This window comes from Molothrus ater, chromosome 24 (assembly GCF_012460135.2).
Source record: "Molothrus ater isolate BHLD 08-10-18 breed brown headed cowbird chromosome 24, BPBGC_Mater_1.1, whole genome shotgun sequence".
Taxonomy (NCBI): Eukaryota; Metazoa; Chordata; class Aves; order Passeriformes; family Icteridae; genus Molothrus; species Molothrus ater.
In genome coordinates, this window is record NC_050501.2 from 6427615 (window position 1) to 6453287 (window position 25673).

General features: G+C 54.7%; 1 protein-coding gene across 31 annotated transcripts in view; it reads left to right on the plus strand.

The window, feature by feature from the left end:
- Positions 1–2893: 2893 nt before the first annotated feature.
- Positions 2894–25673, plus strand: part of MAN1C1 (mannosidase alpha class 1C member 1) — a 55795-nt gene continuing 33015 nt past the window's right edge. For all 31 annotated transcript variants that reach the window (XR_008508796.1, XR_008508797.1, XR_008508798.1 and 28 more), the window contains exons 1-3: positions 2894–3179; positions 3904–4826; positions 23692–23788. Coding sequence is in view for 1 of the 31 variants with exons in the window: in XM_054517220.1 (XP_054373195.1) it covers positions 4260–4826; positions 23692–23788 (664 nt within the window). In the remaining 30 variants the exon portion in view is untranslated. The remainder of the gene's footprint in view (positions 3180–3903; positions 4827–23691; positions 23789–25673) is intronic.

Sequence of the window (25673 nt, forward strand, 5' to 3'; positions counted from 1 at the left end):
GATCCTCGGTGTTTATTCCTCTCTCAGAGCAGAAAACATTTCTGGTTCTGGCTGTGGGGTGAATCCCAGGGCTGGAACGTGGATCCAGAAAGCCTCTCTGGCTCCCAGCTGGGGATCTTTGGGCATCACAGCCCTGAAAGGATGGAGCAGGCAGAGGGAGAGAGGCTCAGGGGCAGAGCCAGGAAGGGGGGAAAAAGGAAGGAAGGAGGGAGGGGAAAAGGAAAACAACCCAACAGCCAGGGATGGGGAGGGACAAATGTGGAGAGGGGAAAGGAGAAGGCAGAGGAAGGAAGGGAATGAAAGGAAGGAAAGGGGGGGAAAAAGGAAACCAACCCAACAAGCCAGCCTTGCTCCCCTGTGGTGCAAAGGGATCTGAACACGTCCCCAGAACAGGGCAGCCCCAGCGTGTAGAGCAGACACAGAATCTCTGCTGATAGCTACTACAAAGTGCAGGCAGTGACAACAAACCCTGCTGGGGCTGCCAGCCGTGACAGGAAGGGATCCCCTCCCTCCCTCCCTCCCTGCCGGGGAACAAGCTCGGCTGACAGAACAAGGAGCCATCTCCCTGGAGCGGCTCTGACATCCACAGCCCCATTTGTGCCTCAGCTCTGCAGCTGCTGGGAACAGAGCTCCTGCTGCTGGGCTGGGGCCCGGACGCTCCCACCTGGCTCTGCCTCACCTGGGGGCCAGCAGGGAGGATGGCTGGCTCTGGGCCGTGGTGGCCGTGGTGCCCTGTGGGCTGTGGTGACCATGGGCTATGGTGGCCATGGTGCCCTGTGGGTTGTGGTGGCCATGGTGCCCTGTGGGCCATGGTGTCCTATGGGCCATGGTGACCATGGTGGCCGTGGTGCCCTGTGGGTTGTGGTGGCCATGGTGCCCTGTGGGCCATGGTGGCCATGGTGCCCTGTGGGTTGTGGTGGCCATGGTGCCCTGTGGGCCGTGGTGCCCTGTGGGCCATGGTGGCCATGGTGCCCTATGGGCCATGGTGACCATGGTGGCCATGGTGCCCTGTGGGCCATGGTGACCATGGTGGCCGTGGTGCCCTGTGGGGCATGGTGCCCTGTGGGCTGTGGTGACCATGGTTAGGGTTAGGGTTAGCCCTGTGGGCCATGGTGGCCATGGTGCCCTGTGGGCCGTGGTGCCCTATGGGCCATGGTGGCCATGGTGCCCTGTGGGCTGTGGTGACCATGGTGGCCATGGTGCCCTGTGGGCCGTGGTGACCATGGTGGCCATGGTGCCCTGTGGGCCGTGGTGCCCTATGGGCCATGGTGGCCATGGTGCCCTGTGGGCTGTGGTGACCATGGTGGCCATGGTGCCCTGTGGGCCGTGGTGCCCTATGGGCCATGGTGACCATGGTGGCCATGGTGCCCTGTAGGCCATGGTGGCCGTGGTGGCCATGGTGCCCTGTGGGCCGTGGTGCCCTGTGGGCTGTGGTGACCATGGTGGCCGTGGGTCGTGGTGCCCACAGATGCTTCACGCCTCAGCAGGCCCTGCCTCCAACCGAAGGGGGGAAAAACATCGATTTGAAACCCAAACCATCAAGATGCAAATCCTTTTCAGAGGGTGGCCACCTTCAAGGTCCGCCGGGCAGCCACCGGAGCTGAAAGCATCACGATTGTTTGGGTTTATTTGGACTGAATCTGCGGCAGCTGTGGAGCTGTCGGGAAGGTGAAGTGGGAGGATGGCCGGCCTGAGGTCAAGGGCAGCTCCACAATCCAGTTGTGCCGCCTGCTTTATGCCCCTTAAAGCAGTTTTCATGGGAAAATGACAATATTAGTGTGGCTCTGACTCTCAGAGATGTGGGCCCTGCAGCAATCAGCTCAGGTATCTGTCCCCCGCGGTGCTGGTTATTGTGCAGGAGGCACACACTGCACACACAAACAGCAGATGATTTCTTTCCTTTCCTCACAGCTCCAGCTTCTTTCCAGCCTACAAAATGTTCCCTTTTAGCTCTTCCAAGTTTAGTCACAGCCGTTCTCTGGTGGCTGCATTTATCCTTTCCTGGGAGCCTCATCCTGCCCCCTTCCCCCATCCAGTTATTCCTGAGGGGTTCCAGATGCCTCTGGCTGCAGATGATGCCCTTTTCTCCCTTTCATTGCTAATTCTGCAGGTTTGAGGGTGGTTTTTGTAACATTTATGAGCTGAAACTCTGATTTACCATCTTCCCCTCTGGTACAGTATTTGCTCACAAGGTCACTCAATTTACCTGGTGAGAAATTGAAGGTTAAGGTGCGGATTTAACAATTTGGGATTAAGAAGTGTTTCATGGCACTTGAACATGGGCTCATATAAACCAGAAAAGGGGTTTCCAAGGCACCTCCAGCCCCTCTCCAAAACTCCTGCTCCTCTCCTCGTGCCAGGCAGCGAGGCAGTGCCCCCAGGGCCGTGGCACCCGCAGGGTAGGGAGCCCCTCGTGGGGGATCTGTGGGTAAATCGGTCTCTCAGAGCCCTTACGGTGCGTGAGGATCGGAATTGGTGACAGCAGAGTCACCCAAAGCAGCCGAACCCTCACAGCCTCTGGAGCGGCCGCGTGCCCGCAGCCCCTTTTTAAAGTAGCGGCGCCCCCCCTCCGCCAATCGCAGCGCGGACGGGGCGTTCCTCGCAGCCAATGGGAGGCGGCGGCTGGAGGAAAGGGGCGCGGCCAACCCTCGCCGAGCTCGAGCCGGGCGACTGTGGTAAACAAGGGGGCGGGGCCCACGGCTTCCCTGTCGCGGGCAGCAGCCAATGGGCGATGGCAGGAGTGGACAACCAGCCAATAGCGCGCGAGGGCGGGCAGAGACTTGCTCGCTGATTGGCTGGCGCGGCGGCGGAGTGACCGTTGGCGGGAGGGGGCGCGGCGGGGGCGGGGCCGGGCGCTGTCGCAGTGAGCGGCGGCGCGGGCGGGGCTCCGGGCGGGCACCGGGCAGCGCTGCCCCGCCGGTCCCCGCGCCCGGCACGGGAGCGGCCAAAACCCCAGCCTGGCCAGGGGCTCGGTGCAGTGAGGCGCTTCCCTCGTGCGCGCTCGCATGGGCAGGGAGAGGAGCTGTCCCCTGGAGAGCGCAGCATCTTCCCTCTCCTACTTGAGCGGACACCCGTGAGCGCTGGCAGCAGCGAGGGGCTGTCGCTTTTGGGATGAGCGGGCAGGACTGAGAAGATTTTGCTTGCTGTATGAGCCAGAGAGGCTTGGATTTGTCCGAGGGGTGAGTAAACAGCGCTGGGGATGCGAGAGCGTCCGCCCCAGCGGGTGTGACGGTGCTTGGGGGCAGCGCTGTCCCTGCCCGCAGGAGAAGGGGCGATTTGGGCATCGCACGTAGGGGTTTAAGCCGTGTCCTGCCGGCTTGCGGGGTCTGAAAGCTGAGCTCTGGCTCTTCGGCAAGGAGAGGATTTGTGGGGGGATATGGATAACTAGCAGGCAGAGATTTGGGAGAAATTTACCGGGATCTATTAGGCAAAACAAAACCCGTAGATTTAATTTTCTTTATTACTATTTTTTGCCTGGAGAAGCTCAGCCCGAGCCGAGCTTTCCGCATGGCTGATTTGCAGCCCCATCGTCCCCCCCAGCCCGGCGCGGGCGAAGGCAGCTCCTGGCAGAGGAGCGGAGCAGCCCCGTCCCTGTCTGTGTGCGCTGTCCCAGGGCACCCTGCCCCTCCTAGGGTGTCCCAGAGCACCTCGTTCCCCCCAGGGTTCTCACCCTTGTCCCCCGGGCTGCCCCGCCAGCACAGCCCGGCATCCCGGCGCTGGATGGGAGATGGTGCAGAGCTCAGAGCTGCTCGCAGACCGGAGAGTTGATGCCAAGTCCGGAGAGAGGGAACCGAACTAGTGCCGCTGGAGGGTGGGGGACCGGCCGGGGACAAAGGCTCGTCTCGCCGGCCGCATCCTCGGCGGTGCTGAGTGACTGCGCTCTTGTCTCCCCCCGCCCCGCAGAAATGCTGCAGCATGAACCCACCGCCGCCTAGAGAGACGGGCTCGCACCGCCCCGGCGCCGCTGCCTGAGCCAGCCCCGGAGCACCGTCCGGCCGGGAGCCCGCACCGGGAGCAGCGCAGCCCAGCCCAGCCCCGCACCGCCCGGCCCCGGCGGGATGCGCTCGCCGCCGCCTTCATGCCGGCAGGGGGGACGCTGAACCGCCGCTCCGCCCGGCCCGGAGCCACCCACGTGCGGTCCCCGGTGAAGGCGGCCGGTGGTGCCCAGGGCGGGCCGCGCTGAGCGTTTGGCCGCAGGAGCCAGCGGCAGCCCCCGGCGTGGCGGCGGGTCCCGCCCGGCGGCCGCGATCCGGTGCCCCATGGTGGTGCTGCGGAAGCTGCCGGGCATGCCGGGCTGGCCGGCGGCGCTGGGGCTGCGGCTGCCGCAGAAGTTCCTGTTCCTGCTCTTCCTCTCGGGCCTGCTCACGCTCTGCTTCGGGGCCCTGTTCCTCCTGCCCGATTCCTCCCGCTTCAAGCGTCTCTTCCTACCCCGCCGGGCCACCGCCTCCGCCTCCTCTTCATCCTCCGCCTCCTCGTCCTCAGCCTCCTCCTCCTCCACCCGCGACACCGACCTGCCCCGCAGCCCCCCCGCCGCCGCCGAGCCCCGCCACGCCAGCCCCGCGGCCCCGCGCCGCCTGCGGGAGAAGCTCCGCACGGCCGCCCGCATGGCCGGGCCGCCGGCCCGCACCGCGCCCGGCTCCCGGCAGCAGGTGCAGGGCGGCGAGAGCCGAGCCCAGCCCGCCAGCGCCTCGCCCCTGGCCCGGGAGACGCGGGCCCCGTTCCGCTTCGACTACGAGCGGTTCCGCCGGAGCCTCCGGCACCCGGTGCGGGGCGGGCGGAGCGGAGAGGACCCCGAGACCCGCGCCCGCAGGATGAAGATCAAAGAGGTGGGTGAGGAGCGCAGGCAGCGCTCCCGGCCGAGTCCCTGCTCGGGGCTGCCTCAGTCCCTCCATAGCCCCCTCAGGCAGCCTCACCTCAGTGCTCACAGCCCCCTCAGGCAGCCTTCAGCTTGCTTCACCTCCTCACAGCATCGGCTGCCCCCAGGTGTGCGTCCCCTCAGAGCTCACCTCCCCTCAGGTGTCTCTCAGCCATGTCCCCTCAGATCCCAGCTCCCCTCAGGTGTGTGTCCCTCAGCCATGTCCCCATCAGACATCCCCTCCCCTCAGGTGTGTGTCCCTCAGCCATGTCCCCTCAGATCCCAGCTCCCCTCAGGTGTGTGTCCCTCAGCCATGTCCCCATCAGACATCCCCTCCCCTCAGGTGTGTGTCCCCTCAGTCCTCACCTGCCATCAGCAGCTGCATCTCCCCCCCATTCAGTCCTTGCCCCCCTCACAGCCACGTTGCCCTCAGCAACCCTTGTCCCCTCTCACAGCCATGACCACCCTCAGTTTTCGGGGCCATGTCCACCTCAGCCCTCATGTTTGGGTCCCCCCTCAGTCAGCTGTCACCTCCCCTCACAGCCATGTCCCCCCTCAATTCAATTCTCTGTCACCTCCCCTCACAGCCATGTCCCCCCTCAATTGTCTGTCACCTCCCCTCACAGCCATGTCTCCCCTCCTTGCTCCCACCCCTCACCTTCCCGGCCTCACCCCCATTTCACACACAAGGTCCTTTGCTCCCTCCTTTTCCCAAGCGGGGTGGCAGGAATTGGGGTGTCCCTTTCTGGGGGAGTGTCCCTGTCGCTGACTGTGTGTCCCACACACCCTCCATTCGGCCGGTGTCACTGAAATGAACGAAATGTACATTTCAGTTTGGTTATTCAGGGAAAGAAGGGTTATGGGGGGAAGACACTTCCTGGTGGGAGATGTCTTTGCTTGTGCAAGAGTCTCCATGCCTGGGGGTCAGATTTGCACAAAAACCAGGAGATGACAGAACTTGGCTGGTGCAGGGGGATGGAGGCACGGGATGCAGGACCCGGGGAGGAGCAGGAGGCTCTGTCCCTGCAGGTCCCTGTGGGGCTGGCGCTGGAATTGTCACCCCTGGGAGCTGGGGGGGCTGCCAGGGCGAGGGGAGGCTTTGGCCCCGTGCCTCCAGCCTGGCACACATACGTGGAGCAAGCTGTGACCCAGTTAAGCGGGTTTGTGTGGGATTCCATCGTGGCTGTCGGATCCCTGGCCCTGATGGATAACCGACTTGGAGGGAATTCTGCTCTGGGAAGAGGTGCCAATAACTAAAAAGCACAGGTTTAATTAAGCAGAGTGTAAATTTCCTGGGTCTGTGCTCTCGCAGAGGTGCAGGCGTCCAGCGACGATGCTGGATTGAAGAGAGAATCAAGTCAGGGAATAACAAACCGAGGGCTTTCATCCTCTCCAACCTGCATCTGGAAAACAGTTTTTAAAGCTGCCCTCCCGCTGTCTTTGTCAGGCACTAAAACAAAGGCTGCACCGCTGGTGGAATTCCAATTCCTCTGCCAGGCACAGCACACCCAGGGGTGCTGGGTTCCTTGATGGTCCCAGGAGGGATGCAGCCATCCTTTCCTGCTGCAGGGTGTTTGGAATGTTCCAGTGCCTGGCTCTCTGCAGATTCCCACCTCCAAGGTGTGCCAGGGAGCGCAACACACCCGGGAACAACCCAGCTTCCACTCCCTGCAAACAAATCAAATTGAAAAATCAAATTTAGGGGAAGCGAGTGGCATTCAGCCCTTCATTTGGAGTTAATTATTTTTTAAATATAGCATTATTTCAAGCTGTATGGATTCAGCCCCATCTGTTTCTAACAGCCATAATCAGTGCTGGGTAGCAGAGTTAGAGTTTTCAAGGATGAGAATCCATAAATATTAGTTTTATGCTGACAGCTAATTACTCTTCAAACAGAGCCCTTATTTCTTAAAAGTGCCTACGCTTCTATTTATTCAGAGAGTGAGAAACAAATATGGTGCTGAGATATGAGGCTGAACATGCAAAACAAGGGAGGGTGGTGCAGCCTGGGGAAGAGATAAGGTGTGTCTCTTTTTGTTAATCAAAAAGACAAGAGGAGAACAAACCAGGAAGGTTAGAAGACAAATGCTGCATAAAAAGAAACAGATGGAGCAAAAAAAGAATTGCAAGGAAGAAGTGGTGATACAGCCTTTGGATTAGCAAATATTGCTCACATGATGTGAGATGCCAGCAGGGCAGGTGGTGGCTGTGCTGGCTGCTCTGAGTTGCTTTTCCCTCCTTCCTCCAGGACTTTCAGTCCTGTAACTTGCTAGAAAGAGTCCCCAGCTGTCCTTGCACTGGGAGTTCTGTTCTTTTCTCTGCCTTCCCTCAGGCCATCCTCCCATGTCAGCACCCCTGTAACAGGGAGGGTGGGTGTGGATGGGATTTGTGGATGTTTTTCCCCCTCCTGCCTGCTAGATGAAAGCCAGGAGGAAAAACTGGTGCATGACCACAGATGCCCAGAGGTGATGCCCAGCCTAGAGCCTGGAACTTTCTGTTTTCCCCAGGACCCTCCAGTGTGAGGAATTCCAGCCAGGAATCCTGAGCTGGTGTCCATTCCTTCCCACCACCTCTGAGCAGCTAAAGCAGAGGCAGTGCCACGGCTTTCCTGTAGCCCTGCAAGACCTTCCCTGCTTAAAAACCAGAGTTTAGAGTGCAAAGCCCCATGGCCTCTCCCATTTCATTGCTGTTTGGGAAAGCCTTTGGGGCGTGAGGAGCACTGGGGCTGTTTGCAGAGTGAGGAAAGAGTGTGAGGCTGGGCTGGATCTGCTGGGCTGACGTGTGTGTGCAGGTACCTTCACCTCTACAAACAAGCCCAGGGTCAGTTAACAGTTGTTTTCTTGGAAATGAAAAAAGAGAGCAGCTGTATTGCACAGCTTTTGCTGCTAAAGGTCGTTGGTCACCTGGAGAACAGTCTGGGACTCACTGCTGCGTGTTCCTGTGGGCAGCCCAGCGCTGGGGCACTCTGACCTTTCCAGGAAAGCTGCAGGAAGCCAAATAACAAATGTCCCCATGCTGCAGGTTGGGAAATTTTGGAAGGGATTATTCATCTCTTAAGATGACCTCTGGAAAAGGTATTAGTTGTGTAATTGATCAGTCAGGCATGGCTTTGGGGATTAGCTGATTTTTTACATGTGCCAAATACAAATCACTGATGCTCAGGGAAAAAAAAAAAAAGAGAAGTGGTTGTAGCTGGAGAGTGACTGCAGAAATTCCACGGTGGGATTCCATATTTATTTGCTCTCAACAATTTCCAGATCAAATTGGCTCAGGGAAAAGTCAAAATTATTTCCCCTCTAACTGCTGCCTCTGCAAACTCAGCCTCAGATCTGAGGAAATCAGACCGTGTGGTTCCTGCCTTCTGCATCATAACCAGTAATAAAGATTTTGCTGGTGGAGCTGAGCTGACAGTTTTGCTGATGATGGATGGAGCCAAACAGGCTGCTCCTTGCTGCACTCCTGGGTCTCACAGGTGGGGGAGCAGGGGGGAGACAGGGAGGAGCATTCCTTTAAAGTATTTTTATACCAACCAGTGCTTAAAGACAACCGCTGGAGCCAGGCAGAGCAGAAAGTTCAGCATGAAATACTTCAATTCAGTCATGGGATGTGAGAAAAATGTGAACAGAGGGAGAGGTTTATTCATTTTTCTTCTCTTTTTTTTTTTGGGTGCAAAAGGCACATTTCCATGCCTGAGGTGTGGGAATGCATCGTGCCTGAACCTGGCAGTGCCTTTTGTCCCTTTCAAATGAGGGAATGTGTCACATCCAGGCAGGGATTGTCCCCTTGGGTCTGACACCTGCGTTCATTTCCTCTGGATTAATGATACCAAAGCCTGTTTGTTTCACTGTGCAGTTCTCTTCATCCTGGCTTTTCCTTCCATCTCCACCTCTCCCTGCCTCACCTGGCTCTCCCCTGTCCTCTTCCAACACAGCTCTAAAGATGTATTTGCTCTCAAAAATCATCCCCTGGGGGAAGGAGGCACCAACTCACACAGTTACCCTGCATCGCTCTGCACATCAGCAGGTGGATCAGTCTTTGGAACACAGATATCTTGACAGTTTATCACTAAAAGGTAATTAGCAAGAGACAGGAATGTTATCAGGAGCTCAGCCTCTGCTGAAAGCCCCTTGGTGGTGGTTGCTGAGTTCCCTTTGTGTGGTTTTGACTCTTATGACTGCAGTGAAAAAACTGCCCATATTTGGGGCAGGGCTGGGGAAATGCTGCAGGTTCTCCTGAATTTTTTTTTGCCACAGCCCTGACCCCTTCCAGAAGAGCTCTCAGCCCTGGTGCTGGTTGCCTCTGGTACATCTGTGTGGGTTTGGGTGCTCTCCTGGAGCTCACAGGTGCCCTGGGTTGGGCTGTGATCACCAGTTTGCTAAAAGCAGAGCTCAGAGCAGCTCTCATGCTGAGCTGGGCTGTGAATCCCATCACTGGTCATTTCTGACCATCTCCTTTCCACAGCCAGCAGGAAAAAGATGTCAGCCCTGTCCCTTTGCCTGCACCGTGCAACTTTCTGTCTGTCCATTTGGAGCAAATGCCTTTCAGTGCTGTGATCGGGGCTGAGCAGGCTCCAGGCCAGCCGTGAGATCCGCCCGTGGTTCTGTACGTGAGGAGCACCACGCTCAGTCCAGCTGGAAATGCTCCTCCCGTGCCCGTCTCCTCTCTGGGGCACGTGGGGAGCGTCTGATCCTGTGTGACCCAGGGACTTCCAACAGACTTGCTCTGGCTGCTGGGGGTAAGGAAACCAGTTCTCTGTAAAATATTTACTGTGGTGCAGTGGAATTATGATCTCAAACCAGTCAGTTGTGCTGTGATTGTAATTCTTTCTCTGGGGTAGAAATACCTCTGCAAGAGAGAATTTCTCTACAGCTTGAAGCACTGGCTGGCTCCAGCCTTGCTGGAATTTTCCTTTGCTCCACACTCCTCATGCATTTATTTACTGAACCTGTGAAAGGGGTACTGTAGTGTAAATCCCACAAATGGTGCATGCAGTGGGTTTTTTGCTTCAGTAGCCTCCGGTGGATTCACGCAAACAGAATTTAGACCTGACCTGGAGCCTGTTTTAGCTGTAGGGGATACAGTTAATTGACTAAAAATGTATTTGTTCTGCTGGTAGAGTGCAGAGCACAGGAGTCTGAGCTGTGATCAGTGCTGCAGAGCTGCTTGCCTCAGTGCTACCTCAGAGCTCGCTCTGACCCGGCTCTCCCCAGCTCAGGGCACGCCGGAATTCGGGAGTGCTCTGCAATTTGCAATCATTTGCTCTTCTCTCCCCAAGTCTAGCAGCGAAAGCACTTGTTCCACAACAACTAAATTTGATGCTAGACTGGTTTCTGAACTGCCACTTACAGCCAGCACACGGCTCCAGCACTGCAGAGCTGCTGGCGGGCGGGTGATGAGCGACTGCGAGGGCTGGGCGGGGGAAATGGCTCTGGGGTGCCCACGGATCTGTGCTGCCGGAGGACCTGCACGCCCCTGAATCGCTTCAGGAAATGCACATCAGCTCCTGGCAATTGTTGGGATGGGAAGATGGGGTTAGGGCAGCGGGATGGAGCCTGGCTGGGAGCTGTCAGTAACATCCTGCTGTAACCTCCCTGCTCCTCCATCAGGCTGGGGCCTGAGCACATCCAGGCCTTCAAATAGTTACTGAAAAGCAGTCACCTGCATTAAGATTCCATCTTCCCAGCCAAAATTTTTATGGACTCATGATTAACTTTTAATCAATGATTAAATCTGCCCCTTAATGGGAGAAAGATTTTGGTGCTAAGTGTTCTTTCCTTTGGTTCTGTATGCAAGGCTTTGCCAGATGAGGCTAATCCATCATGTTTAGTTTACTCTGTGACTCTGTTATTGTACAGATTGTTTGTCATTTTGATGTTTTTGAATACGTTCTCCAGTATTGAAAACAATTCAGATTTTAGATGGGGCAGCTGAGAGAGAGGAAGGGAAATGTACCTTAGTACTAAATGAGAGACTGACCTGAATATAAAATTGACATGGAGCTGTCAGAAGGAGAAGGCAGGAACAAAAATTCACTCCAGTGGTGGCAAGAGGAGATCTTGGTGCTGGGAGCATTCTGATTTTTAAACTTAAGGGAGAGACGACATTTACATTCCCCAGAAAAATACTTTTCAGTGGATGCTGTGAGTGGATTTGGCATGAGGAGCACACGCTGCCATGATTGCTGTCTTTACTCTGGGTCCCCTGGCACTTGAGTTCATCATCTGACACCGCGTTTTGGAAGGGCTCCAGAGGAGCTGTCGTGGGCAGTGGTGTCTGTGAGCTGCACATAATGTGAGGGCTTTGTGCACGATGCACCCAGAGCATGGCAGGAGGCACAGCACGCTGGGAGCCGTGCTGCACGACTGGATAACGAACATCCCCTCTTTCTTCGTGGGCCAGGAGGGCACTCGTTGGTCCCCTGGCTAACGGGGCAGAGCACCCTCTGGGAATTAAACAGGACATGCTGTGCTCTGTTCCTGAGGGCAGATCCGTGGTGGCACCTCTGTGAAACGGGCACACGCTGCTCAGGCCCCGATCCAGCAGGAAAATGCACAGCAGAGCTGCTCCTCCCGGGCACTCCAGCACTCCCCAGGAGGACACTGGAGCGTGAGTAAAGCACGAGGCTGCACTAAGCTGAAGTGACTGCTGTGCTTCCCTCCTGCATCTCCTGCTGCTGACAGCAGAGCTGCCCAGTGCCCTGTGGGAGTGAGCGTGGGGTCCAAGGAGGGATCTCCAGCGGGTTTGGAGAGGGGAATGGTGTTCCTGAGGCTTCTTCCCTGGCCTGGAAGGTAACAGGGTGCAGCTTTCTAGGAATGTGTGCTGGAACCTCCTTAGAGCCATCAGGCAGCTCGGGGCTCCCCATCCTCGTGTCCCTCTGTGTCTCCTGTGTGAGCCACAGGCCCCATCCTGATCCTGTGCCTGTTCCTCAGTGCAGCCACAGGAACCCTGAACTGACCCCCCCTCTCTTGGGGCACCCTGGGGGTCTCCCCTGCTGGCAGCTTGCACTGAACTCTGGTTTCTCTGTGGCCTCTCCCCTCTGTCAAAGCCAATTGAAGTTTTCCAGCTCAGGAGGTACCGGGGAGGACGGGCGGGCGACAGCAGAGCAGAAAACGGTTCCTGGGTTTATTTGAGCTAATTGTTCTAAAGGCTGGGATTGAGTGGGAGCCAGGAGCTCATTAGTTCTAATCCAGCCTCCAATACTTGCCTTGTGTGGCCCTAGAGCTGTTGTTAGATTTCCTCTCTGAGATATTGCAAGAATAAGGCTGCAAGGAATACGAAATGCAAGAGATGGAGAAATCTCGCAGCATCTCGTGCCAGCAGCACTAGCACAGGAGGATGATCTACAGTGAGTGTTCCTCCTAGAGAGTGTCCCTTCCCTTCAGAGGCACTCGGTGACAGAGCTGCTGCTGATTTATGGAGCAGGATGGCCCTGCACACTGTCTGTGCTGAGAATTGGAGCCGTGTTAGCGGCGTCCGAGCAGCCGTGTTTAAAGCAGGGCTCTTGCTCTAATTGTGTTAACATGATTTCCCTGGGCAGGGAGGGAAGTGCAGAACCGTGTACTTTGAGAAGTAACAAAGGATAATTGTAAAATAATCGCGTTTCATCCATCCTGAAACCCTCCTGCTGCCTGGGTTAGCCAGCAGGATCAAATACAAATAAAATGCTTCCAGTGGAATAGGGATGTTTCTGGCTCTCCTTCCACATGAGCCTCGTTTTTCTCTGGAGTTTTCTAGGAAGGACACGTCTTTATGTTGGAATGCAGTGCTGATGAACCCAAACAAACCCTTGGCTGATTTCTGGTGCTGTTTTGGCTTTCCTGAAGGCCTTTCTCCAGCACCAAGACCATGTCAGGATTGCTGAACCACCATGGCTGTGTTAGATGATCTTATCTCCCAGAGGTTTGTGCTGCTGAGCCCAAACAACCAGAACACCACTGCTGCTGGCTGTGGCTCTGCCCACCCTCACTGGTGGCTACACAGCAAAATCATTCAAAAGGTTGATTTCAGCCCTGGCTGGCATAGGACAAAGCCATAGGCAGCTCTCTTCTCTTGGTTCTTTCATTTCTGGCTTTCACAAGCTTAAATCAAGTTTTGAGCTGAGTGTTAGGGTGGGATTTGATGAGTGGGGGCTCATTCCTTAGGCCTGAGTGTTCTGTGGGTGCCACTTGTGCACTGACGTGGAGTCTGGGAGCAAGGAGCTGCCTCTACTTGTGATGAACCTTTATGGCTGTTTTCTGTAGTTTATTACCCAGATGCCCGGAGCTGCCGTTCCCTGCTTTATTCTGTCAGCAGCCCATTAGTCAGTGCAGTGGGATGGCAGGGCTGGAGCAGTGCCAGGGCCCAGCCTTGATCCCCCTGGGGGTGGGAGGTCAGGCCCAGGGAGGGCCAGGCCCCTCCATCCTGCCAGCTGAATCCTAACATTGTTCTCACATCCACCCCGCCGACCTCACTCTCATCGGGGATCCGGTGTTTGTAACCTGCTTTGTGATGATTTATTGGGGGCCCTGGGGCTCCTGGAAGGGTTTATCAGCCTCTGGCTAATAAATTTGCTGCTGCGGTCCAAGAATTTCTTGCACCACTTTTGTAAGGTGACAGCTCTGACACGTGGCTCTAGGAAGGCTCTGAGTGAGTTTCTCGTGTCTGTTATTAGCTATTACCTCTGATAAATTATTGGACTAATCTCAGCTGACTACTTAATACTTGAGAATTGCTCTGTTCCTCTCTTCAGAAGTTCCAATCACGAGGAACTCTGGAAAAGGGAGAGGACAGCAGTGCTCCAATCTGTCCCTCTGAGCAAGGACTACAAAGACAGATGGGGAGCAGGTGAACCAGCAAGAAATCATTAAACTAAACTCATCCTCCCAGATCTCTCCTGCTAAGCCATCCAAGTGTGAGATGAAGCACAAGGTGTGCTGGCAGTCCTCAGCCTCCCTCTTTCTCCTGTTCCAGCATTTGGACTGAGACAAAGGCAGTTTCCAAACAGATGTTCCTCCTGCTCCCTGAATCCGTTCTCACAGCGCAGAACAGGAGCGATGCAGGACGACTCTTGGCCTGTATTTACATTTTTTTCCTTCCCTTCTCCCTTCCCTTCAGCTCTCCCATCTGCTTCTGCTGTGTTCCGGGCCCCTGAGCCATCCATGTGTCAGCAGCAATTCGCACCTTGTGGGTGCTGGGGGAGAGGCAGCTCAGCTGCTGGGGGATTGAGGCTGGGATGGGGAGAGGGAGAGAGCTGGGCCCTGGGGAGCCTGGCCCGGGGCTGTTCCTTTTGTCTCTCTCTGGCAGCTGTGCTGGGTGTGGGGCTGATCCTCCCTTTCTGTCTCTGGGGGTGCTTTGGATCCCTTCCCTTGGCTGCTGGGCTGGGAGCCCCCCAGAAGCTCTGGTGCACCCACCCTGGTCCCATCCCACCCAGCACAGGCAGGGAGCTCACACATCCCCTGCTGCCCACCCTGGTCCCATCCCACCCAGCACAGGCAGGGAGCTCACAGATCCCCTGCTGCCCTGCCTGGTCCCCATCCCACCCAGCACAGGCAGGGAGCTCACAGATCCCCTGCTGCCCTGCCTGGTCCCATCCCACCCAGCACAGGCAGGGAGCTCACAGATCCCCTGCTGCCCACCCTGGTCCCCATCCCACCCAGCACAGGCAGGGAGCTCACAGATCCCCTGCTGCCCACCCTGGGGTCCATCCCACCCAGCACAGGCAGGGAGCTCACAGATCCCCTGCTGCCCTGCCTGGTCCCCATCCCACCCAGCACAGGCAGGGAGCTCACAGATCCCCTGCTGCCCTGCCTGGTCCCATCCCACCCAGCACAGGCAGGGAGCTCACAGATCCCCTGCTGCCCTGCCTGGGGTCCATCCCACCCAGCACAGGCAGGGAGCTCACAGATCCCCTGCTGCCCTGCCTGGGGTCCATCCCACCCAGCACAGGCAGGGAGCTCACAGATCCCCTGCTGCCCACCCTGGTCCCCATCCCACCCAGCACAGGCAGGGAGCTCACAGATCCCCTGCTGCCCTGCCTGGGGTCCATCCCACCCTGCACAGGCAGGGAGCTCACAGATCCCCTGCTGCCCACCCTGGGGATGGCTCCCTGGCACATCTGCACACAGAAGCTCCTGAGCCTGTTTACTCTTCCCAGCCCACTGAGGATTCCTGCCATCCTCCTCCCCCAGCCAAGGCTCAGGAGTACAAAGCCTCCTCTCCTCTCTGTTTTGTTTCTTTTCATTATTGATCTGTTTGACATTTGTCCTACAGGCTGTCAAACAGACAGGCCCAATATGTTCTAGAGACTTGGTTTTTCTTTTTTTTTTATTTTCCTTGAAAAAGAAAAGCAAAATATTTCCACACCTTTTCCTCTCCTTCCTTCTCCTTGCTTGTGTTTTGAGTTACTTATGGCTACAGCTCCCTTTGAGCATCCCCCTGGGCTGTGGCTCTCCAGAAATGAGAATTCTGTGCAGATGGTATCTGTAGGGAAAAGGAAAAAAACCTTCCCTTGCCATAATGCAGGTCTGTAAAAACAACCCTGTGTTTGTGTTTCCATCCACCTTCCCATCCAGCGTGGGGGGATCCTGGGGAGGAGCTGATGGATTCTGCCTGCCTGCTCTGCTCTTGCTCATGCTCACCTGGAATGCTGGGCACTTGCAAGGAGAATTTGCAGTCTGTGTGTAATTAGGGATTTACAAAGCCCCGTGCTGTACATGCTTGAAGGGAAGTAGCTGAAATGGAAGAGCCCTCAAGGCAGCCTGCAGGGATGAGACAGTGCCCAAAATCTTAAGAGCTCAGGGAATTTCCTGTGTGGTTTGTGCTGCAGGCTCAGCACCCAGGAGGGGACTCGGAGGTGACATTTGTGAAGGAGCATCATTACTAGGGAAGTAATTTTTCCCCACTTATTTTTCCTTAAAGTGTGCTGGAATGCCATAGTAGTCACTAAGAAAAGCCAGACTGTCCGGCCTGGAGTGAAATGGAGTTGAAAAAAATGCAAACAGCAGTGTCACACAATGGGTGCTGGTGGCTCTCTGGTCCTCCTGCTGTCCTGTGTGCCTGCAGCCCTGGCAGCAGCTCAGGAATTGCGTTTGCCCCTCAGGTTTAACAGGGTCAGCTCCCCGGGGCAGGTGCAGCCTGGAGCTCAGGGATTGCCTTTTGCTGCCATCTCCCTGCACCAGGGACAGCAGGGCCTGCGTGGTGACAAGCTTAGCACAGGAGGAGTATTTATTGTGCTTACTGCTGGTGAGGCTGTGCCGTGCCAGCCTGGCTGCGCTCTGCCACATCCCGAGTCTGATCAGCCCTAGGGGCTCACAGGGAACATGAAACTGAGGTGTCAGGGTGGCCAGGAACACAAATTCCTTTTATTCCCATCAGAATTTTCCCCAGGCTTTGATTCTGGGAAGCAAAGGAAGAGGAGGCTGCAGTTTCCCTGATCTCTCCACTAAATCACCCCGTGCTTTGGTCTAGACTTGCAAATTTGTTCTCAGAACCATTGTCAGCCTCTTCCAGGCCAGCATCTCATTACAGAGCTAACTGCAAAATCAACTGCTCTTGCTGACATGTTTCCTGATTTAGATGCAGCTGGATCCAGCTGGGGTTTAGTGCCTCAGATAGCCCGAGAAGGGTTTTATTTTTTTCCCCCTCTTGACACGGTTAAATCTAGTTGCATTAGGAATTTAATTAGGTGTTAGTTTAATTGTGGTTTGAGCTGTTTTCTCCCATTCAGCTTTCCTAGCAGGGACTGACTCTTGAGTTCTATTTCTGTCCTTGCCACTAACACTGACAACCTTGGGCTGCTCTGTGCTGGGCATTTTTCTGTCCTCCCAGTGCTTTTTTCTGTCCTCCCAGTGCTTTTTTCTGTCCTCCCAGTGCTTCTTGTCCTGCTTTTCCCTGATTGTGCTGGGCAGGGAATGCTTGGCTCTGCAGGTCTGTGTTGGAGAGCTCACCTTGACCTGGCTGCCTGGGAACAGCAAGGAGAGCTTAAAACTTATTTTTTTTTATCTTGTGACTCGCTGGAAGGTGATTTATTCAGTTCCTAAAGAATTCCCCCGTTGTTCCAGTGATGGAGATCAGTTTTCTGAGCAATGTCTTTGGCTGTTGTGCAAGAGAGGGTGAGCTGTGGTAGCAGCTGATGGCAGAAAAATCCACCCATGCAGCTTTGAGAAGGAGTTTGCCAGAAAGAAATCAAAGCAAAGCCCCACTCACCTGTTGCTGGAATTGCTCTGTTACATTTTTTTCCAGATAAAGCTGCCTGTAGCAAGCAATTCCTCTATCTGCCATCTCCCCCTGAACTCTCAGCTGGTGTGTTTGCAGGCAGGAGCTGACAGGGATGGAAATTTTGGGTGAGAATCCTCCTGGAAGAGTGGAGCCCCAGGGAGGAGTTCTGTGCCCAGGCTGCTGCTTTGGCTGTGGAAAATGAACCTTGATCTTGTGTTTAAGGAGAACCTGATGGACCAAGGGAGCTCAGGCTCAGTGCCCAGTTCCCTCTGGGTGGACATTGCTGTGCCCAGTTCCCTCTGGGCGTTTCTGTGCCCAGTTCCCTCTGGGTGTTTCTATGCCCAGCTCCCTCTGGGGGTTTCTGTGCCCAGCTCCCTCTGGGCGTTTCTGTGCCCAGTTCCCTCTGGGTGTTTCTATGCCCAGCTCCCTCTGGGGGTTTCTGTGCCCAGCTCCCTCTGGACATTGCTGTGCCCAGCTCCCTCTGGGCGTTGCTGTGCCCAGCTCCCTCTGGGTGTTTCTGTGCCCAGCTCCCTCTGGGTGTTTCTGTGCCCAGCTCCCTCTGGACATTGCTGTGCCCAGTTCCCTCTGGACATTGCTGTGCCCAGCTCCCTCTGGGTGGACATTGCTGTGCCCAGCTCCCTCTGGGCGTTGCTGTGCCCAGCTCCCTCTGGGTGTTTCTGTGCCCAGCTCCCTCTGGGCGTTTCTGTGCCCAGTTCCCTCTGGGTGTTTCTGTGCCCCGTTCCCTCTGGGCGTTTCTGTGCCCAGCTCCCTCTGGGCGTTTCTGTGCCCAGCTCCCTCTGGGTGTTTCTGTGCCCAGTTCCCTCTGGGTGTTTCTGTGCCCAGTTCCCTCTGGGTGTTTCTGTGCCCAGCTCCCTCTGGGCGTTTCTGTGCCCAGTTCCCTCTGGGTGTTTCTGTGCCCAGCTCCCTCTGGACATTGCTGTGCCCAGCTCCCTCTGGGTGTTTCTGTGCCCAGCTCCCTCTGGGTGTTTCTGTGCCCAGTTCCCTCTGGGTGTTTCTGTGCCCAGCTCCCTCTGGGTGTTCTGTGCCCAGTTCCCTCTGGGTGTTTCTGTGCCCAGTTCCCTCTGGACATTGCTGTGTCCAGTTCCCTCTGGGTGTTTCTGTGCCCAGCTCCCTCTGGGTGTTTCTGTGCCCAGCTCCCTCTGGGTGTTTCTGTGCCCAGTTCCCTCTGGGCGTTTCTGTGCCCAGTTCCCTCTGGGCGTTTCTGTGCCCAGCTCCCTCTGGGCGTTTCTGTGCCCAGTTCCCTCTGGACATTGCTGTGCCCAGTTCCCTCTGGGTGTTTCTGTGCCCAGTTCCCTCTGGACATTGCTGTGCCCAGTTCCCTCTGGGTGTTTCTGTGCCCAGTTCCCTCTGGACATTGCTGTGCCCAGCTCCCTCTGGGTGTTTCTGTGCCCAGCTCCCTCTGGGTGTTTCTGTGCCCAGCTCCCTCTGGGTGTTTCTGTGCCCAGCTCCCTCTGGGGGTTTCTGTGCCCAGCTCCCTCTGGACATTGCTGTGCCCAGCTCCCTCTGGGCGTTGCTGTGCCCAGCTCCCTCTGGGTGTTTCTGTGCCCAGCTCCCTCTGGACATTGCTGTGCCCAGTTCCCTCTGGGTGTTTCTGTGCCCAGTTCCCTCTGGGTGTTTCTGTGCCCAGCTCCCTCTGGGCGTTGCTGTGCCCAGTTCCCTCTGGGTGTTTCTGTGCCCAGTTCCCTCTGGGTGTTTCTGTGCCCAGTTCCCTCTGGGTGTTTCTGTGCCCAGTTCCCTCTGGGTGTTTCTGTGCCCAGCTCCCTCTGGGTGTTTCTGTGCCCAGCTCCCTCTGGGTGTTTCCACCCTGCCCAGTCTCTGGGAGGAAAGGGCTGAGTGTGTTTTAGCTGGAGGAGCTGAGGAGCAGTGGAAGGTGCCCAGAGGATGTGTCAGTCACCAGTGGAGAGGAAAGAGCTGGAGCTGGGCTTGTGCTCTCCTGGCTTTCCTTTGGAGTGACAGGCTCAGGTTTTAGCCCTTGGCCATCAGTCCAAGGGATGAGATTGATTTGAAGTGGGAGGAGAGAGGGGATGTTGGATTACCACATCCCAAGGTGCTGGCAGCATTTGAGGGCCCATTAAATGGAAATCTCTGCAGTTCCTGAGTGCTCCATCCCAGCAGGAGAGAACATGGCTGCTGGAAAACAGGCAGGTTAGCCAGGGTGCCTTTAAACTGCTGGAGTTCCTGTTGGGATCTATTGGCTTTCCTGTAATCTTTAATTATAAAGTGTAATTACTTTAGGATGGATTATCAATGTTGGTGTCCATCTGAGGGGGTTGCTTGGTAACGTCCCTGGAGCTGCAGCTCCTCCTGCTCTGCACTCCCAGGCTTTTAGAGGCAGCCAGAGGGAGGCTCTGGCTATCAGTGTCTGCCTAAATGGAGCATCTCCATGCTCTGGAGATGCACACAGCCTTTTTGTTATCATTTTGCTGTTACATAAAAGCATTACCAGGGACACGGGCCCAGAGAAGTAACCTGAGAAGTTGCTCAGCTTTCTATTAAAGGTTTTCAAATGAATTCCAGCCTTTTTATAGCATTCTGCCCTGCTGTTTGCCTGGGTATTTATATCTCCATGTGCAGCAACACAAAATAAACATGATGCTGTTTCATTACCTTTTCTGCAGATCCTGAATTATACAGGTTTATGCAAGTCTGATAAGGGAAAAATGCATCCATTATTCCAAACAGAAATGAGTTATCCCGATGTGTTCAGGCAGACTTCTTCCTACAAGACTGACAGTTCCTTTTTTTCTTTCTTTCTTTTCATCTGGCACATTATGTTTTATACAGGAGGGGAAAATAGATGGCATTATTGCAGCTTAAAGACCCAAAGTGGCACAGAGCTGCTGTGGGGCAAGGAGGTTAAAGGTGGGAAAGAACTGGTCCTGCTTTGGAAACTGTCAGCACAAATAATCTGCTTCCAGCTGCAGGAAAAGGAAGAGAGATGGGGAAAAAACAAGTTAGGAACACAATGGAGAAAGAAATATTGAAATTACACTCACCCCCCTGCCCTTTTTTTTTTTTTTTAACCCAAACTGGAAATTTCTTTGATATTTTATAGGGGAATGTTTGAAGGGAAGTTGAAGGAAGGAGGCTGAAGAGCCAGGGAAGTGGTTATCTTGTGTAGATAATGGCTTTGTGTCATGTTCCTTGGAAGTGCTTGAAAGGGGCTGATTGGTTGGTATATTTAGGTTTCATCTTTTAAGCATTTACTAATTATCCCAGTCTAGATGGATAAAACTAATCAAATAGCTGTTTGGGAATGCTCTGCCTTTGGAAATCTTCCCTGTTTACAAAAGGAGGGCAAGTGATGGTGGGGGAAGCTTTTCCTTCTTTTCTTCCCCTCTCATCTCTCTGCTTTTTGCAAGTGCATAAACCCAGAGGTTTGGAGTGGTTTAGATATTAAATGTGCTAAAGATTTGCACATCTCTTCAAAGTGAAAACACTTTCTTGGTCAAGTTTTTATCCTGAGACCCATTTCCTCGTTACCTGGATCACAGCATCCTCTAAATGCTTTTTGTTCTGCTGCTGCCTCTGTGAAACACAGGTGGGCTTGAAAGCCAGGTCCCTTTTGGGTTTGGATGGAGCAAAGCACAGGAAAAGATAGGGATCTAAGTGGTGAAAATGATAGTGCAGGTTTTCAGAGGTCAGTTTTGTCATTTCTAATTGATTTTAACACAGGCTTGTTGCCTGGCTGGGCAGCTGAAACTCTCCAAAGTAACAAGTGACTTACAGGTGAAAGGAAAAAAAGAGCAATCTGACAAATTAACTTATAAATTTGGAAGTCTCTGCTATAAATCAGTTGAGACCCAGAGTGCTTAGAATACCAGGCCCAAATAGATAATTGTCTGTTAGGTGGCAGATGGCTCGCTGCTGAGAACAAAATCTGAAATTATGGATCTATTTCCATAATTTTTGTGGTTCCAGTGCCATTTTCAAATGCAAAATGGCACAATGTTAACACTGATGTATTGTAACGTGTCAGGACCAGAATTCATAAAATATTCACTTCTCATCCTGGTGGCTCATCAGAAATGAGCCTGGAACACCTCACCACACACATTCCCCTCCCTCCTGCATCCATCCCTTCCCTTCCAGCCTGGAGTTTGGGTTCTCTGCTCAGAGGAAGCTGCTGTGAATGTGGAGCCCCCCTTTTCAGGACCTTGCTGCATCCCTCCAGTGCTTTGGAAGCTGAGGTGCTAAATTTGGGCTGGAGAGGCAGCTGCAGGCAGCCAGAACGGGCAGAGTGGTGCAGATGCTTTTTTGGCTCTTCACCTTTTCCAGTTGCTGCTTTTCGGAGCTGTCAGTGAAGAGAGGCAAGCTCGGGGATGCTGGGAGATGAAAAGCTGCCACGTTCTGCATCCTGCCTCCCAAATCTGCAGGGTTCCAAGGCAGCCAGCACCGTGTGTGCTCCACCTGAAGGGAGCCTGGCAGCTCCATGAGGCAGCACTGCCATCCACGGAGCATCAGCTCAGGGCTGAGCAGAGCCAGAGCCTGGGACAGGAATTTGTGCTGGGGAGCTTCTCACAGCAGTGTGGCCAAGGCAGCTGAAATGGTTGGAGAGGCAGATGAGGGGTGCACGTGTTGGCTCCATCCTGGGGGACGTGGGGCACGTTGGGGAGCCTCAGGCTGTCCCTCCTTGGTGAGGAGACAGGGAAAGAGGGGATTTTCCCTGTAGATGTGGCTCTTGGAGGCTGAAGGGAAGCCCGGGTGGTTTCCATGCCTGTGGGCACCCTCGGGGAGCTGTGCCAGCAGCGCTGGGTGGGTTCACCCTGGACCTTCTGCACTGGAGAGGTTAAAGAAGTTGAGGGAAGGAAATAACTTCAAATTTCATACTCAGCTTAAAGCGAGGCTGACTCAGGATTAGGAGTTTTAGGGAACGTTTAGAATCGTTTCCACGTCCTGTGCATGCCCAGGCTCCCTGTGTGCCAGGAGGGTGGGTCCCCATGGCCAGCCCTGGCTGAGAGCAGTGCCTGGCTGGTTCCTTGTGCTGCCCTGACAAACACCATCCTTCCTGCTGCCAGCTCCAGCAGCAAGCTCTGACACTCAACATTGCTCTGCATTGCCCAGAGAGAGCCAGAGCTCCTCACAGATTCACCCTGGTGTGTGTTCATGGAGAATGAGAGCTTCCCATTTAGAACCTGCTGCCACTGGGGGGAAAAAAAAAAACAAAAACAAAAAGAGATTTGGCAAAAATAAAGTGAGCACCCCGAGGCATATGCCTGGGACATGCTTGAGTGCATTTTGTGGAGGGGTTCTTCCCCCTCCCTGGGTCATTATTTAGTTCTCCACTCACTGATTCGTCCCACACTGAGTTTTTAACCCCCAAATTGGCTTTATTAGTTTGTCCAGCATTCTATCTCCTGGTGGTGTTGGAGCCTGAGTGTTAACAATCAGTTCAGCAAATGTTTATCCTGCTCCATCTGAACAGCTCCAGGAAACTTTGCTTTGGAAGCTTGATGTTTAAAAAGGAGGGGGGAAGCTGGGGATGTGGCTTTGTGCTAATTAAGGAGGATACTGCCAGGGGCTTGTGATGTTGGGTTTGTGAAACACACAGCTGCAGGGGAGAGTAAGAGCTGAGATGACAGGAGGAATTTCAGGAGGAATTTCAGACCAAGGGAGCCTGTGATTCTGATCCTGAAACAGAGCAGCCAGCACTGCTGCAGCCATGGGACAGGAGTGCTCTGTGCAGGAAGGATTTTGTTAAACTGCCGTGTTCCCTCAAAGCCCCCTCTTCCCCTTTGTTATCTTTTTTTTTGCCAGGAATTGAATCAAAGGGTGTTCAGGTCAGTGCAGCGCTGGGGCTGGAGCTGCTCAGAGTCAGGCTGGGGGTCAGAGAAGGCAGCTTGATTTCAGGCACTCCTGGGAAGCTGACAAGCCCCAGTCTCTCCCAGGTGAAGAAAGGACACTTGCATGTTTAATTTGGCCTCCCAGAGGGGCAGGAGGACAGAAGAGGCTGCTCTGGGATGTGTGTGTGTGTTGGAACTTGCACAAGCACTGCCCTGCAGCCCTCAGGGGAAGGTCAGGGTGCTGGGCCCGGGCAGGACAGCTCAAACATCCCAAAAGGAATTGTTTGAGTTGGAAGGGGTTGCTCAGAAGTGACCCAGCCCCTGTGCAGAGCTCTCTGAAGAGAGCACTGTGGAGTTCTGATAGAAGATAACAAAATGTCATGGCTTTGGTCTTTGTCAATGTATTCTGTCAATTAACAGAATGAAAACCTCTGTGCAGTCCCTAAGATCAGTTCCTCCCTGTACCTGGGCACAGATCAGCTTTGGCCTTGCATTCTTAGCCCATTTTAACAAACTTTCTGAAATGCTGCTACTCTCTGAAAAAGGTTGGACATTCAGAGGTGGAGGCAGCTTTTTACAAATCCCATGTGGTTTGCAGGGCCAAGGTGAATTGTGGGGTTTTGGTGGGAGGTGTGCCAGGTTCTTCCCCAGAAATGATGAGCTGGAGACTTCCCAACCCTAACCCTAACCCACTCCTGGTGTTCGGTGGGAATTAAGATTTTATCATCAACGGGCCATGGCTTTAGCAGTGAGTGGGAACCTGCCATGGATTCCCAGAGCTCAGGTGTGGAAATTCTCCCTCGTGCTGACTGTTTTCCCTGCCTTTTGCCCTCGCAGATGATGAAGTTTGCCTGGGATAACTACAAGCAGTATGCCCTGGGGAAGAACGAGCTGCGCCCGCTGACCAAGAACGGCCACATCGGGAACATGTTTGGTGAGTGCAATTCCACTTCTCCTGAGCTCTGGAAGCCACGTGTGCAGGGCAGGGAGGTGCCTGTCACAGCTCTGACCCTGTCTCTCTTGCTGTTGGTGAGCAGCAAGGCTGTGAGTCTGTGTGCTGTGCCTGTCCCAGGGCTGGGACCTCATCCCTGCAGGCAGCTCCCAGTCCCAGCCTGCGGCTCCTCTCTGTGCACAGCCAGCACCAAATGTGCTAAAATGAAAGTGTCTTTATTAAAACATGAAGCCAGCCCAGAGCTGACAATGCTGCTATTTGTCTGGGCTTGTAGGCTTCAGGACCTGACCAAATTGAGCATTTTCTCTCTCTCATTTCTTCACTGTTGAGCAAGATGTGAATTCCATGAAATATTGAGTGAATCAATATTAAAAGCTCTTTATACTCTGTGCTAACTGGCTTGTATAATTTTACTCTTTAGCAGATTACCTTTTTTTATGGGAGCCACTTCCAGTGCTGTTCCCCTGCTCATTCTGGTGGGATACTTGTTGTGGCTTTGGGGTATTTGTTGGCTTTTGGGGATATAAATTGTCTTTCTGCTGCTCTGCACTCAGAGCATTTCCCTGCTCTGCTCCCTGAGCCCTTCCTTTCCTTTCCCTTCCCATCCCTGGGGAATTCCTGCTGTGCAGAGGGCTCTGGGCTCCTTTCCAGGGGATGTGTGTGCAGGGATTATCTCCCGGAGTCCCTCCGTGGGCAGGTCACCCGTGCGCTGATTGCAGAGGGTGGCACTGGGGCTTTGGAGAACACTCCCATCCTGTTTTGCACTCTGTAGGTCCCCGGCTCCTTCTCCACATCAGCTCCAGGACCTGGGGGGAGCTTTCAGCCTGTGGAGTTCTGCTTTGTGTGGAGCCCAGCCCTCATCCTGCTCAGCTTTGGGGGCTGAGGTGTGGGGAAGGGAAGTGTGAAGGTGGAAATGGCCCCAGGTGTCTCTGACACCATCAGGGAAGCGAAGAGAAGGCTTGGGGTGACCTGGTTATGGCCTTCCAGGACCTGAGGGAGGACAAGAAAGATGGAGAGGTCATTTATGAGGGACAGGAGTGGCTTGAAAGGGACAGAGGGCAGGCTTGGATGGGACATTAGGGACAGGTCCTTTGCTGAGGGGTGGGGAGGCACATCTGGCTCACAGCTGGGCTGGGCTGCAGGGAAGCCCATTAACCCTTGTGGAGGTTCAGGGGAGGAGGTCTGGGATTGTCTCAGGCTGGGTGTGAGCAGCCCCTGCCCCTGGCCAGCCCCTCTGTGCCTGGAGCACTGATTTGGGTGGGTTTGGCCTTTGCTTTGCTCTTTCAGCCCCTCCAGCAACAGCCAGGTTCTTTAATGGAGAATTTGCATGGAGTTCAGGGCAAGCTGAAGCATTTTGCAGCTCTTCCACTCTGGCAAGCTTGTCAAAATTCCTCAAGGAGTGTGCCAGTAAACAGACAAAAATATTGAAAGCTTTAAAATGCATTTATCATGCTAAAACAATTGACAGTACTTATGCTTGTTTGCAGTGTGCCTGTGAGCACTCTCAAGAAAAATGCTTTGGAGCACGAGGATTTGCAGACAATTGCAGAAAAGCAGCTCCATGGTACATTTCAGCCTTTCAATAGGCTTTTCCTGCTCCTGGCTGTGCCTCTAAAGGAGGGCAGCATCAGGGAATCCCTTGGTGCAGCCCCTGTCCCTCTGCCCTTCAGAGACTCTGAGGAGGCAGCACAGGGCACTGTGGCCCTGCATTGCTGCCCATTCCCCCTCCTCTCACTCCCAGTGGCTTTTTATCCCAAGCTCCAGCTGGGAAGGAGGCAGACTGGGTGCTCTCCAGGCTGGAAATGTCAATATTAAGCTGAGATTTCTCTGCAGCTGCTGCCATGTGGGAGGGGAGGAACCTTTTTGG